The 14,448-nt window shown below is 38.9% G+C and overlaps 1 protein-coding gene across 5 annotated transcripts in view; it reads left to right on the top strand.

Annotated features, from left to right (window-relative positions):
• PDE1A (phosphodiesterase 1A) overlaps positions 1–6,628 on the top strand; it is a 190,286-nt gene extending 183,658 nt beyond the window's left edge. For all 5 annotated transcript variants that reach the window (XM_009676321.2, XM_009676323.2, XM_009676324.2 and 2 more), the window contains 2 exons: positions 2,894–3,013; positions 3,333–6,628. In XM_009676321.2, the coding sequence (XP_009674616.2) occupies positions 2,894–2,970 (77 nt within the window). In that variant the 3' untranslated portion in view covers positions 2,971–3,013; positions 3,333–6,628. The remainder of the gene's footprint in view (positions 1–2,893; positions 3,014–3,332) is intronic.
• Positions 6,629–14,448: the final 7,820 nt, after the last annotated feature.

Genomic DNA, 14,448 nt, shown 5'->3' on the forward strand with positions numbered 1-14,448 from the left:
TGCTAAATTTATCTACCTCTATACTGTCTGGCAGCACTGTACTGAGTTGGGGGAGGAGGGTGCAAGGCTAACAGGGGTGTTCAGAGTGCTTGCTGATTCTCCCTGGACCAAGTAGTAAGCACCTGGTGACTCTCTGAGGCTGGGAAAATGAGATAGATAGACACATGAAAGTAAGAGGGAAAGCAACACAGTGTTCTGCATTTAGCTTTTTATAAAGGACAGAATAGAAACAGCTGACATAGGAAATTAACTCCCCATCCATTTTCTGTAAGTGAGCAATTGCGATGTAACAGAGATGGAAAACAAGAGTAAACGCAGGGAAGATGAGCTGCCTTCTCGGAAACCGTCTCTGACTGCTTAGAAGTACTGTGAGGGACCTTTGCCATTAGAAAAAGAAAAAAAAGGCTGTTTTCTTAGCCTCGTATAGCATCCGCTTCTAGGCTTAGTTCTTGTAAGCTATCGCACTTTATTAACGGGGTTTGTTCTGCGCTGCGTACCGGTTAGTATGGATGCAGAACCATTCTCTATTGTGAGAGTTGCAGTTGTGACTGAAAGCCACTTTTCCCTACAATACCTTTGTCCTTTCCATAATCTCGCTCTCATTTAATCAAATGCTACAAGATTAAGTGGAACTATTATAAGGTGATTTTTTTTTTTTAAAGTGATGATTTTCCTTTTCTCCCGAGTGATTTATTAACTAGGTCATTAACTTTAAAAACTGCTTATGTTTAATTAAACAACTTAATGTTGCAATGATTTATAAAATGCTAATAGGCACACTTTCAACTTTTCACTCATTATGATTGCCACATTAATCCTTAATATCAAAATGTAAGAAAGATAATAAATCTGCGATAAAGCAGATTATCAGGAGCTTCTTTCAGCATGACAACAGAGGACTCTCCCCTCACATCCAGTTATGCAAAGCATTCAAAGGCAGTCAGTCACTGAAAGCCTCTGGAGGATAACCTCGTAAAATAGCAGCGGACAAACCCACAGCAGTGACGTGCCAGTTGACGCGGGTGACGCTGAGTAATCGTCTGTGCCACGCCAACGTTAGCTGCTGCTCGGCCTTGCAGCGGCCCCGCGGTGCTCCGCGCAGTCTTTCCCTCTGCCTCGCGGAGCGACGTACAGCAACGCCGAGCCGGCGCGGGACGCCGCTGCTCTACCCGAGCTGCTAGCGTGCATTTTGCACACTGTACATAGCCAAACAGGACAAGCTCAGGGTCCTGGTGCTAAGCGAACGCATATGTCCACATACCTCGGGTCAGGAGGGAGGAAAGGGTGTATTAAAAGAGCAAGTGATGTGCTTATAAAAAGGGCAGGGATGACAAGATAAAAGCCGTTGGCAACCATTCAGAAGGCACAGTTGATCACACACAAACACTTACGCACTGACCTGCAGAAAGTTATATCTGGTTTAGAAGTCAATATTTAGTTTTCATGCAGATTAAATGTGTCAAGACCTTGTAAACAGAAGCTTCATAAACCTCTCTTCTCCTCCTCCTAAAACCCTGCTAGCCGCTCTAGGTATAAAAATTAAATATTTAAATCAATAGATTTTACTTTAATACCCCCACCCTTTTTTTTTTGTTGTTATGGATAATAATAAAAGTTTGGCTAAATCCTTCCAAAAACAATTGTAGGCTGGAAGATCTGGAGAAATTTTTGTTCTAATTCATATTAGTCCAATTCTGAGACTTCAAAATCCTTCAGAGAATGAGGTGTCTGTCATCTACCCACACTATAACCACCTTTAAAAAAAAGGAAGCAAGAAGGATGTTAATTTAGGGGAATGCAGCCCATCTGCTGATGGCCAGCGTTCAGAACAGAAGGCAACATGGGACTGAGATGGGGGGGGAATATATCAGTGTTACAATTATTCTTGTTTACAGTGATGCCAAGGTGAATTTATGGCTATTAATTTTCTTCTTTCCGCATTCTTTTCCTCTCTTCCCTCTCTCTTTTTAAACTGTTGGTCTCTTCAACTGCAACTCACTGTCTTTCTGTTTTCCTTTCAGATTACACATCCTCTACTTTCTTCTTCAGCTACTTGTACTGCAGTATCTCTTTGTTTGTTTGTCATTCAGAAGCCTCTCCCTTCTACTTAGGTTTTTGTTTTCAACCTTTCCCCTCCTTCCTGCTCATCTTCCCTACTTTTCAGTCTTCTGTGCTTTCCCTTTTACCACATTTAAATTTAGCATTAGTAGCCACTGGTGAGAACATTTGGTCAGTTGGTTAAAACTGAGCAACTACTATATAGTTAGTAAATAATGCTGTAAGCTTGTTACGTTCCCCCCATGCAGACTACCACTAATCGTTTTATAATTTTCTCAGCTGTTCACATGATTCCAAATTACTCCAGGAATATTTTAAGTAACAGCTTAATACTATGATTGGAGGTTTGAAAGTCGTATTCTATGGCTCAGTTTGAAAGCTACTTGTGTCACACAGTTTCATTTCTCTTCTCTGACTAAATTAGAACTTGACATTGGCATCTTTCATTATCTAAGAGAAACTTTCCCCTAATTTGAATGATGCCTCCAGTGAAGAGGATTTAAACAGTACTTCTTTATAGAAGGTGCATTTTGACTTTCAGTAAGTTGGAAGATTAAAAAAAAAAACTTTATTAACATTTACTCATGTAAATGTCACATTTTAATTTTATGCTGTGATCAACCGCTTTCATTCTATCTTTTGCCTTATGAATAAATCATAATGATTACTTAACTCAATCCCATGTTTACTCTGCTGAAAGAGAGCAGTGACCGAAACCCCATTTTAGCCTTAGAAAGAAGGGGAAAGAATTCCTGTCGGTCTTAGGCTGTACAGGTTCTATTTACTTGATTAACTTCCTCACTCCAGTTCCCAATAACATTTATCTGTCTTCCAGGTGAGCCTAAGCACTGTAAGAAACCAGAAGATATAGTAAAAGCCACTGAGCAAAAACCCGCACTGATACGCAACTAGATTTGCTGTTTCTTAAAAGCTTCTGACATTTCAGGCGGGAGAGGTAATTTTGTCTTTTTTTTTTTTTTTTTTAATACTTTCATAAGGATTTGCTTACTGATATTATTATGCCCGTTGTTCTACTCCAATTGTGGGTCTATTAGAAAATTTAAAAATTGGGACAGAGTACACCCTACTTTCTATGTCTCCTCAAAAAGCCATTCAGTTCAATAGAAAGTAATAACTATCCTTTTACATGTCTCAGTTTGTATTGTCAGGCTAAATAACTGCACAATAGAACATTCTCAGTTCCAGTGCGTTGAATACTTGAGGTAATAGTAAAAATCACATGTTTACAAATTTTCATTTGAACTCTGTTGCAGGAAAAAAAGAGCAGTAACAGTTCCTACCCCTGTTCTCTCTGAGGCTGTTATCCATCAATTTATTCTTGGATCATACCGTTCTATGGAGAGTGATTGGACAAAACTATTGAAATTGTAAAACATAAAAACCTGAGATGGTAATTCAAGGCACTAGACAACTCTCAAAATTTCAGTTGTAGTTGTTGCTATTTCTGCTTCTATTCTGCTTTCTGAAACTAGCCAAATATTCTTTTTCAGCCAAAGCTGGACTTCATTTTATTGCATCACTGAAACCAGACATTTTCAACTAAGCATGAGATATATAGAAATGTGTGGCATTTTTCTGCACTGGTTTGCTATTACGTGGCACTGCTGCTGGCAGTGGGGAAATGCAAAGTCCAGAGGAAACACTGTTACAGACACTTGCTCATGCAGCCATGCTGCATACAACGTTGAAGTTCTACTGGGTAGCTTTCTTAAAATATCTGGAAATAAAAAATATATGTAAACTGTACAGGGAAGTGATCAGCATATGTGAATGATGACTCTATCCTGTTGCTCTGGCTGCCATAAGGAAAGCTCGTCTTCAACAAAATCAGTATCTGAAATCTCTCTTTTAAATTAATGAAGTAGTATTCACTATTAAGATGAAAACATTCTCAGTACTGTCTCCTGTACTATTTAGTAAGACGTCAGCAATGGTATCAGCCCTACCATGAACCTGGCACATAGACAGCTAGCTACATAAATACGTGATAAATTGCTTCGCTTCAGCAAAACGTTATTGCTTCTCAGACAGAATTGCAAGGAAACCCTGAGGCCTTATGCCATGATTTTGCTCAAATGCAAAACTGACAACTTGCATCCACCAAAATCCTGTCAATCATTTGTTTTGTTAAAAAAAAAAATACATATATATACACATATATATATGTATATACACATCACACACACAAAAAACCCACCATCCAGAACGTTTTTCTCTGAGAGGCAAGAGAAGAGCGCGCTCAGGCAGCTTCCTCTGTAAGAAATCTCAGAACGAGCCCTCCAGCCTGATCTGTGCCCAGAAAGAGACTCCACTTTCATCTCCGCTTCCTTCAGAGCCGCGCGTGACCTCTCCTGGCTTACCCGCTCAGAGGCGTGCAGCCAGCAGCCAACCTCGGTTCCCCACGCTTGGAGCCTCCTCGGAAACTCCCACCCTGTTCTTTGACTTGGGTCACTGCTTTCCCAGGCCCCCTTTTCAGACTCTGTGTTTAATACCTCACTGACCAAAAAGTCTTTGCTATCAGCCATGGTCCGTTGGGAACAAGACTCACCAGGGGCTGACATTCCCCTCTATGCAGAGGCCCGTGTACACTTGAGACCTACGTATGATTCAGCTGCTGCTTCAGGGATCCAACTACAGCTAAGGGTAACACAGGCATCAGACTCAACCTCAATAAAGGCGCATTTTACCTTGGTTGAATAAGCAACGATAAAACCATCACCTTACACTGAGGGACACTTGGGTGTTTGTGCTTATTGGTGGCCTCTTTCCTAACAGGTGAGCAATTGAAATTGAACTGGGAACATTACAAGCTCTTTGCTCTGGGATAAGGGCATGCCAAAACGTGGAATTCATGTCATTCAATATGTAAGCCATATACACACTATGCATATTTAGTGTGCATAGTTTTAACTTAAAAAATGTTTGTGCATATAAGATGTAAAAAGTGCATTTAAATTGTTTTGTGCATCTGGTCCAAGGCTTGTATTTAGCATGGACAAATTTCTGTACAGTGCAGTTAACGAATGAAATGTTAACAAATGAAATTGTATCATAAACGTTATAACGCAATTGATATTTTTTGCTAAGAGTTAAGAATTTATATATTCTCTGCTAGCGTTTGAGTGAATCATTAGTAGCCTGAATCACTCCATGCACCTTTACATCTTTTTATGGAATGTTGGGCTTTTTCTCCCCTTTATAATAAAATAAAAGCCATTTTTTGGTGTCTTATTGCCATTATGACAAGAGGAAAAAAAACGTTGGTCATATCAGATCTTTTTTAAAAGTTGTAAATTGCTAAAAGCTGTGGCAGTGGAAAATTTTCTTGTTTAAAATCTGAGAACTCTGGTCTTATGCCTTTCACTTCAAAACATAGGACCTTATTTCAGATTATGTTGAGTGTCTACAATTCCCACCAACTTTGGAAAGAACAAAAATGATTGATATCTTCAAATATAGTTTAACAAGCTGTTTTTTGAAGAGCATTCTTCAGTGTTGCAATTCATGACTCATTGAGATTGAAAGTCTGGAGCAATCTGAATTTGATGACTTTATTGTATTTTCAGTTTCAGATTTTTACCATAATTGGGCTTGACTTCTTTTTCTTCTGTCTCTGTCCCATAGTGATTTACATACCCCACAAAAGTTTTCTCCTGAAAACATAAGCAGAATTTACAACACATTCTGCAGAGCACTCAGTGCATCCTGTATGGGACTCAGTATCCTACTATTATAGCAGGCACCCTGATATGCCCCTGCAGAAGCTGGAAGGGGCTCATGATCACACAGGAGGTGCTCGGTGCCTGCAGAACTGAGTCATTAGTATAGAAATGTGATTTGCATATAAATAATCCTACTTGCTCTTTTGTATTCAGTTTAATTACTGTGGTATACATTATTGAATTACCAGAAGGAAGGTCCTTAGTTTTTCTTTAATATCAGTTATATTTTATTTCTTTCTTCCTTTATTCTTAGCAAATGTTTATCTGGATATGACCCAAAGCTTAGTGTGTTGTTTGTATGAGAAGAAATTTACTTTCATGGAGAAGACAAATATAACCAACATGTGTTACTTAAGGTTTCAACCTTGAGCAAAATTAGCATTCAAATGGCAGAAAGGCTTCTTGTTAGGCCTCTCCCTGAACAATAGTTTCACTCTGAAACCTGTAAGGCTGCGCTACCAGAACACTGCATGGAGCCGTAAGAAGTATTGTTTGTATATGCATCTCTCCTACAGCACTATGGGCATGCATCCCTGCATTAAGCACACTGAGGAGCTGTAGCTATAGATTAGCCCTCAAAGGTTTTATTTTGTATTTTTATCTTGAGGTATCTGACATATATTATGTAATATTGTTATGGGTTATGATTTAGCCAGTATTTTTTATTTAACTTCCAACAAGGCAACCTATGACTGTGTGTTTCTATTCTGCTGTACTTGTCCGTATTTCCTATGATGATATTCCTAAATAAATTTGATTTGAGGGCAAGGACAGTGAAGCTCATGAATGTTAGTTGCAGGTTTGCTTTACTAAAGCATGTTTGTTCATGCGTGTGTGATTGTTTTTGAAAAGTGAGAGCATAAATGGTTAACAAACCTTTTGCCTGCTTGCCACTCCATGCTTTTCTCATAACTGTGCTAGTCTGCCATGCAAGCTCACTTGTATCCTCATAGCACTCTTGAAGACAATTTCTTGTGGTGAGTCTTATCTTCTTAACCCTTACTGCCAAGATATCCCTCCATGAAGGGGATCATAACTAGAAAACCCCACTTTTTCCCCTTCCTCCAAAAATCCTTACTGTGGGATTGGCAGTGTTGGAGTCATTGAGTTTTCCCATTGGCAGTAATCTGCAGGAAAGTCAGGACTTTCAGAGGTGGCTCCATGGCACACTCTAAACTTAATCAGGGGACCTCAGTGGAGCAGAGGGTAAAGAGGGCCCCATACAACTCAAACTGGAAATAAATTGAAAGAAGCCCATTGACTTAGACTTGTATCAAATCCTAGCAGATTATGTGGCAAAAGTAAAGAAAGACAACTAGTTCATTTCACATTCTTTGCAGCTCCTTTTTCGGGTTGCTATCCATTTTAAGCTACCTGTTGAAAGGGATTTCTGCTGTTTTGTGTATATGCCAGAAGTCAAACAAGCAGCTATTACGACAAAAGTAACTTCAAATTAACAGATAAATTAAGTATTTTTGACTATACAGTCATCACATGAGAAGAAAATGTAAGTAGATTAACATTCTTCTACTGCAATTTTTAAAAAAATTTCATACTTTTCTTTTAAAGCAAAGATTTGAGGGAAGTGCATCCAATTTTTAATCAGTCTTTGAAAATTACATCCTTGAAAACAAAGATGTGGAAGTATGACTATCAACAGCATTTAATACTTCTAGTTTAAAGCAAAGTATGAACAGCAAATATATAACTACCTACATAAAGATAAGAGAGCTTCCTGTGTCAAATACTTTAGGCAAACATTTAGACTATTTCCCTGGGATATAAATATAAATACCAGGAAAGTAAAGTTAAGGGGAGAGACCCATTTCCCACAGCCCTGGAAAATTTTATGTTTTACAAAAAATGCAGACTTGTTAGTAGGCCTATGGAAACAAAGAGGCAGCTCATGAGCTAAGAGTTATAAGTGTGAGAACACTCATAAGACTGGGATTTTTAACTGGTTTTAAACTGAACCTTACTTCAAAATACTTGCTGCCCTCCACAAAAGGACTAAGCAAAATGCAAGGATGGTAATATTGTGAGAGGATGTTGTTGTATATCTCAGCCCTTCAACCAGGTGCAAATTAAGAGCACACTTTGGTGTTAACTGCAAGTTATTGAAGTAGTTAAGGCATGCAGGTAAATAAAGTTTTGCCAAGAAAGAAATCACCTATAAAAAAAAATTCTGATAAAACCGTTAATGATCCTTCTTACATATGGATCATAGGTTGGAAAACTTTTCAATAGCTAGTTTTGAACAGATAATGTCTTGGCTGAACATACCTCTGACAAATTACCTAATACATGAACTTTAAGTTGAGGGGTCTCATACATTTGTAATGTCCTGTGCAGAATATTTTACAAATCTGAGGTAATAAGTTATACATAAATAAGGCAATAGAATCAAAATGGCAGGTGGAATCTGGGCCTTGAAATGGAGCACAGTTAAAGAGAATAGATGGTTGTCATTTTTTTTCTGGACTGCAGTTATAAAGTTACTTCATTGTCATAAAGGGCCTAATCCTGATGAACTTCATCCTGAATCTGCAAGAATAACTTTCATTAGAGTAAGATTTTGAGACTAGGATCATAATACAGTGAACAAACAATCAAATAACAGGAAAGTACTCGCTATTTATTTAGTTTCAAGTAAACTTTTTAGCCTGGTACAGTTCTCTCAGTTCAGTTCAACAAGTCACTGTGTCGAGTTCATCTGTGGATATTCTGAGGTTCTAATGACTGTATATGAGGCACTACCCAACTTTAAACCATGTTTATTTGCACTATTGATGTTATATTTCCTTGTTTTGAGACCTCTGTCTTTTGAGAGGACCACATTTTTCTTTCCCTTTGGAAATGAACGTTAGCCTTCATTGTTTGAAGTGTTCCATTAGTTTACAAGTGGAATTAATGGAAGCATATCTGTGTCAAGTATTGCAATACTTGTAATATTGTGGAGCCCTATTCTATTAGTCACAAGGTGACTTATAGTTAGGTAGAACTGGGAGGATTTAAATTACAGATGTAAGTAGTTCTGAGGGATGCATGTGTGTTCTCATGTTAAGTAATGGGTGCTGGATCAGGGCTACAGAGTTAATATTTCTAGCAAATTAGAGAAAAATGGCATGAGCAATTTAAATATTATTTATAATTGACCTTCATGGTGTTTTTAATATTCAATCTGCTGAGTGTTTAAAAAAGCAATTAAAAGACCCATATAATGTTAAAACCCTTGATAAATGTAATAAACACATGACATATTCAAAAGAGAGAATCTATGTCCCATTAGGAGAGAAAAAGAAAGATGAGAGCAACATATGGCAGTATAATTAGCCTGATTAGGGAAGCACATCAATAGAATTTATGCTGCAGGGAAAATGTAATAAGAAACCAACACACTTTCCTCACTGCCTTGAAAACCACAAATATCGCTCTCTGAAAAGGAGAAGATGTAGAAAGGCTCTCTGGCATTTAAAGCTGTAACTTGTGTTCTTCTGTCTTTATTAAAGAGGCACACAGCCATCTGCAAACCATTTATTTTTTGCAGAGTTCACATTGTCCCATTGCTTTGATTAATAAGGAGCAATATTACACCTCAGCTGCTTTTCAGAAAGATGCTATTCTGGAAACCTAATTAATACTCATTCCACAGTTAGCTTGAGGTGTTTGTTAGTGCCAGATACTGAGTTCTTATTTGTTTCTCATTATGTGGAGAGTATTGCTTCTCAATGCCAGCGTTTTCATTTTGCATTTTGGAATAACCTTTCAACACCCCCACTTCCCACAGCCCTCCCTTCAGAAGAGCTAATAACACCTGTCATCATTATTTTAACATGCCTGTTACGCCTCTTGAAGACAATAGTGCAGTTATTTACATAGCTGGACTGTGCTGATGCACAGCAAATATTCCTGCCATTTTCTGAACAGTTGGGCCACAGAAAAAAAGCAAAAATTAGAAACTTGGCTGTGCAATCTAATTCTCAGCTTACCACTAAGGGTCAGTATATACTAAGCAAATGAGTCATTATACAACTGAAACAGAGTATGTTTGATTTCACAGTGGTGGAAGATATCCTCTGTCCTGAAAAGTGCAAATGACCAAGTATAACGCCCCTTCCCAGCCCCCCAAACCTATAGCAGAAATAGCTCTGCTGTAGACATTGCACTTGTATAAATTCAGTCACCAATCTTGCTGTATCCAGAGATTAAAGTGTAATCAACTTGTCCAATATTTAATAAAGAGTACACAGATTTCTTGCTTGAGATTTGCCCAGCATGCTGCTGCTAAGGGCAACCTCGCTGGGGAAGAAAGGAGAGAATGCAACAAAGCATAAGACTTATTTGGTGCTCGTTTTGTTGCCAAACAAAATGCTCCATAGGAGCAGGCCAAATGTAATCACACATGCCAGGAGCTGACAAGACAACTGAAACTCTCCTTGCAACTTCACTATCGCATTGAACAGTTAAAGGCAGGGGGGAACATAGCTGCTGGATAGCATAGGAGAAGACAGGCAGACAGGGGAACTCCTTTAACTTAGCAGGTTTTAAATATACCCCTACATTGTATCCCCAGGGCTTGGGAATAGATGATGCCTCAACTGCTCTTCCTGGGCCTGCATTATCCACATTGTCTTAAGAGCATTTTGATGGTATGGAGAGGCTGGTGCTTTGGTGCGTGGAAGAAGTCAGGAAGGCATGTGTACGTGCGCAGATTAAATCCTTTGTAAAACCAGTAAAGAAGTAGAAGTCAGGCAGCAAGTCACACTACAGGACTATCCCAGCGCAGATTCCCACTCGCCATGTGCAACTCTGCCTTCTGAAAACCTGCCAGCAGGAGGTACAGCCTCACTTTGCATACCTGAGGAATAAGGAGCCTGATGAAAAGGCTGTGTCTCAGAGAGTAAAAGTGATGGAAGCCCTGCACTGAGCCAGGGACATTTCATTGTATGGTGCCACGTTCTAGACTAGCACAAGAGCAGCCCAGTAGCCTGCAGGATCCCCATCTGGGTCCCTCTCCTAACCATCCCCAGTACTGGAACCTGCCTCTGGAGAGAGCTGGAAACTTCCACTCACTGGTTTGCCTCATGGAATAATTAAGTTAAAAAAAAAAAAAAGAGAGAGAGAGAAATCCCAATACAAAAACCAAACACCACATTTATGTTACCAAAGAACGGTCAACCGCTGACCTAGTCTTTGGGTCTCTGCTCTTTGGTTGGAGGGAGGGTGCCTAGCGATTAGCTTCACCAGCAGACATACTGAAAATCCCTTTGTTGTTGACTGGTCTGGAGTCTTGGACACCGAGGGAATCCCTAGCCAGGATCCCCTAGGGAGCAGCAGGATATCTGCCCTGGAACCCTGCTTTGGGGTCAGCGAAAAATTGTTGAAGGCAATAGCTTTGGTTCAATAAAAATAACTGTACAAGAACTAATGACTTTTTGATTATCATAGTATCTTATCAAAGCCTTTTTCACCTTGCACTAGGGGGCACAAACGAAGACGTTATCAGAAGACAGCAGGGTAGCCTTTGAAGGTTTTTCCTACAGCATTCATGGCAATCTTAAAGAACACTCTCAAGAAATTCAACAATTAAATTGATAACAGGATGACACAAGGTTTCCTGCTATACACCATATTTTCCGAGAAGAAAGTATACGGTTGGCCAAAACCTGTGGCCATTGTCAAACAAATTTCCTCTGACTTCAGTGGAAATTATGCTTTAGAAAGGACTTTTTAATCTTGGCTCTTACTTCATATCTATTTAAGCATTATCTGGTTTTGCACCTGAAAAATAAGCAAGACATGTCATCCTGTAAGTCAAGAAGTGGAATTTTTCCAGATAATCTATTAGGACAAGATCTCAATAAATCTCTTTGAAGGGAAGAGTCTGTCATGGAATAGCAGGTATAACATAAGAAAATAGCAAGGCTGTAGAAGTGTAATAAAAAAACACACATACACACAAACCACAAACTTTCAACTACTTTACACTAATGTGTTAGGACATTCTGGAAAGAGATAGAGATCAGTACAAAGAGACAGTCTTCTTTTGACTCTTGTGGTGGAGGAGTTCATTCTGTAAGAAACATTTCCTGCGATACATTCAAAGTGAGGGCAATAGCAGACTTACAGCGTGGAAAAGTGGTAGATTTAAAAATATTTGAGGAAAAAAGAAATAATTCCAAATCATAGTTGTCATTAAAAAAGGCACTATGTTCATTACTTGCCTGCATTTTTCTTACTTTCTTTTCCCACCTTCAAAACACCAGATATAGGCTCCATGATCCTGTTCATGGAAAAAGGACTAATACAATCCATCTCTAAAGATCCTGCTCCCACCAAACCTGTGAAAACTCCCTAGCAGGAAGCAGATTTTTTTTGAGAGGCGATCTTGGAAGCAGAGAACATATCATTGTAATTTCCATATAAGGCCTTCATAACAGGCTTTTACTTTCAGCTAAGGTTCATTCACCTTTTAATTAGCCATCCATATTTTCCCCTCAACCATCTGTTGATTCATTTACATTGAAAAAGTCAGAATTAATGCTTTTGTTTGTTTGTTTTATTGCATTCTTTTGGAGACATAAACATGCTGAGCAGCAATGATGGACTACTGACCCTACTGGTTACAGCAGTCACCTAAGGAGTGCTAGCTAAACATATATATCAAAGAAAATAAAGAAAATACTTCATGTATTTTATGGATGCAACAATACTCATTTCCCTTCTGCTTGCAAAGGCATCTCTTTAAAATTTCCATTTAATGCTATATTAGTATCTATGCACTCCACATAATTCTCATTCTTTGTCTCTGTTGCTTTTAAATATTCAGGATGCTTGCAATTTGTTTGGTCACCCCTTCCACCACAAGTATACAGCAATCATCTCTCTATTTTGGAGCAAGTGAAAGCCTACAAGTCCTTAATGAGATGAGCAATTCTTTTTAGTATCTTGAAATATACAGAAAGAAATTGCCATGCCATACCAAATCTGTTGATTCCAGCATTCTGTTCTTCAGCAGTACCACTAGCTGACTTCTCTGAAGAAAACCAAACAAAAGTAAAAATGAGCAACAATAAAGTAGAACTCTTCAACTTTTTTTTTTTTTTTTTTTTAAAGTGAGTGGAGACCCCTGTAAGAGGATAACCAAGCAACACTTTATTTTATTTTGAAATATATACCTTAAGCACTTGCTTGCTGCCCTGAACTCACAAATCCCTAGAGGCTAGGGAAACGATGCAAATTCATACCAGCTGAAGAATTGCCCAGGTATTCATTCTTCCAATGATTTTCTTCCCTCCTGCTGCCATTCCCTCCATATGGAATGGCAAAACTACTTTTGTGGTCATTTTTTGGCCTGCAGACAGCATTTTACATAATTACAATGAGTTCTGCATAATTCAAGTATAACTCTACAAAGCTCATCACACTGTGAGACAATTAGAGCCTTCAGTTACACTCCAAAGCATATGAGATACTCGCTGTCAGGGCTGCTGTTTTAAAGGTCATAGGTTGGGTCAAAACCCAGAAAAGGCATAGTTCAGTAATTACAATCCTCTTGCTGATCTTTCTGACTTCTCCCCACTCAGACATTTCTGTCCTGTTGACTGAAAGCTTACTCCAGTGCTTCATCTCTGCTTCATGGCAGGTACTTAGATGGCTATTTCTCCTTATTCTAGGTTCTGTCCATGTACTGGTCTTTCCTTGTAGCTCCACTTACTGTATGCCTCACAAGTGGAAGAGCAGACAAACAGGGTTTGCTTATCTTTTTCAGTTTGAATTGGCTGACGTATAAAAAAGTGCACTCTGTGTCCTTTAGATGAGATTCCACCAGTAAACGATGTCAAGGTGGATTCCTAGTAAAATCTATGTGACAAGCTCTGACTCTTTGCCAAAAATAATCAGTCCATTCCTCTATTCAGGTATGTTCTTGCCCTAGGTCAAGAAATAGGAAAAGAAACAGGCTTTTAAAATGGTAAAGCACAGCTGGAACATTTAGAGATGAGGGGAGACAGTAAGAGCTGGATGTACAGATGCATCCAAATACTGGTGTGTCTGTCTGAGGCTCTTATCAGACCATGGTGCTTCATCCAGATCAGGACTGTAAAACAGAGTTATCGTCCTCTCGTTGCTGCAGTAACAAGCCTGGAATGCACCCAGGTCTAGTTCAAACCAAAACTAATATTATTTATAAAGTGTAATCATCTTTGAGCCCAACAGTGATTCTGAAATAGGATGTTCAATGATGAATTCTCCAAGTTCTTACTAGGTGTTTTGTGAGATTACAAAAGGCCTTGTGTTGGTATTGCCTATTATAATTTATTAACACTTTTTCTTTTGTACTATAATTAGGAAGTCCTAGAGACTCATTTGAAGCCCAAGGGCACTAACACCCAGTGAAAAGCCATAACTGGAGGAGCTTTTATCAGCTAGCAACACATATATATGATGAGAGGCTCTGCAGAAATCACCATTTGACAACTGGGAGAACCGACACAGTGAGCAATGAAGGGAAGCGCCTGGTGCTGTGCAAAAAAAACAAAGCTGTGGCAAAGCTGGGACTGGAGCCCAGCTCTTCTTGATACTGTTCCAGTCTTAACTTCGGTTCATTCAAATGTTTTACGAAGGGTCATTTCCCTTCTTTTGTTAT

This window comes from Struthio camelus, chromosome 6 (genome assembly GCF_040807025.1).
Source record: "Struthio camelus isolate bStrCam1 chromosome 6, bStrCam1.hap1, whole genome shotgun sequence".
Classification (NCBI taxonomy): Eukaryota; Metazoa; Chordata; class Aves; order Struthioniformes; family Struthionidae; genus Struthio; species Struthio camelus.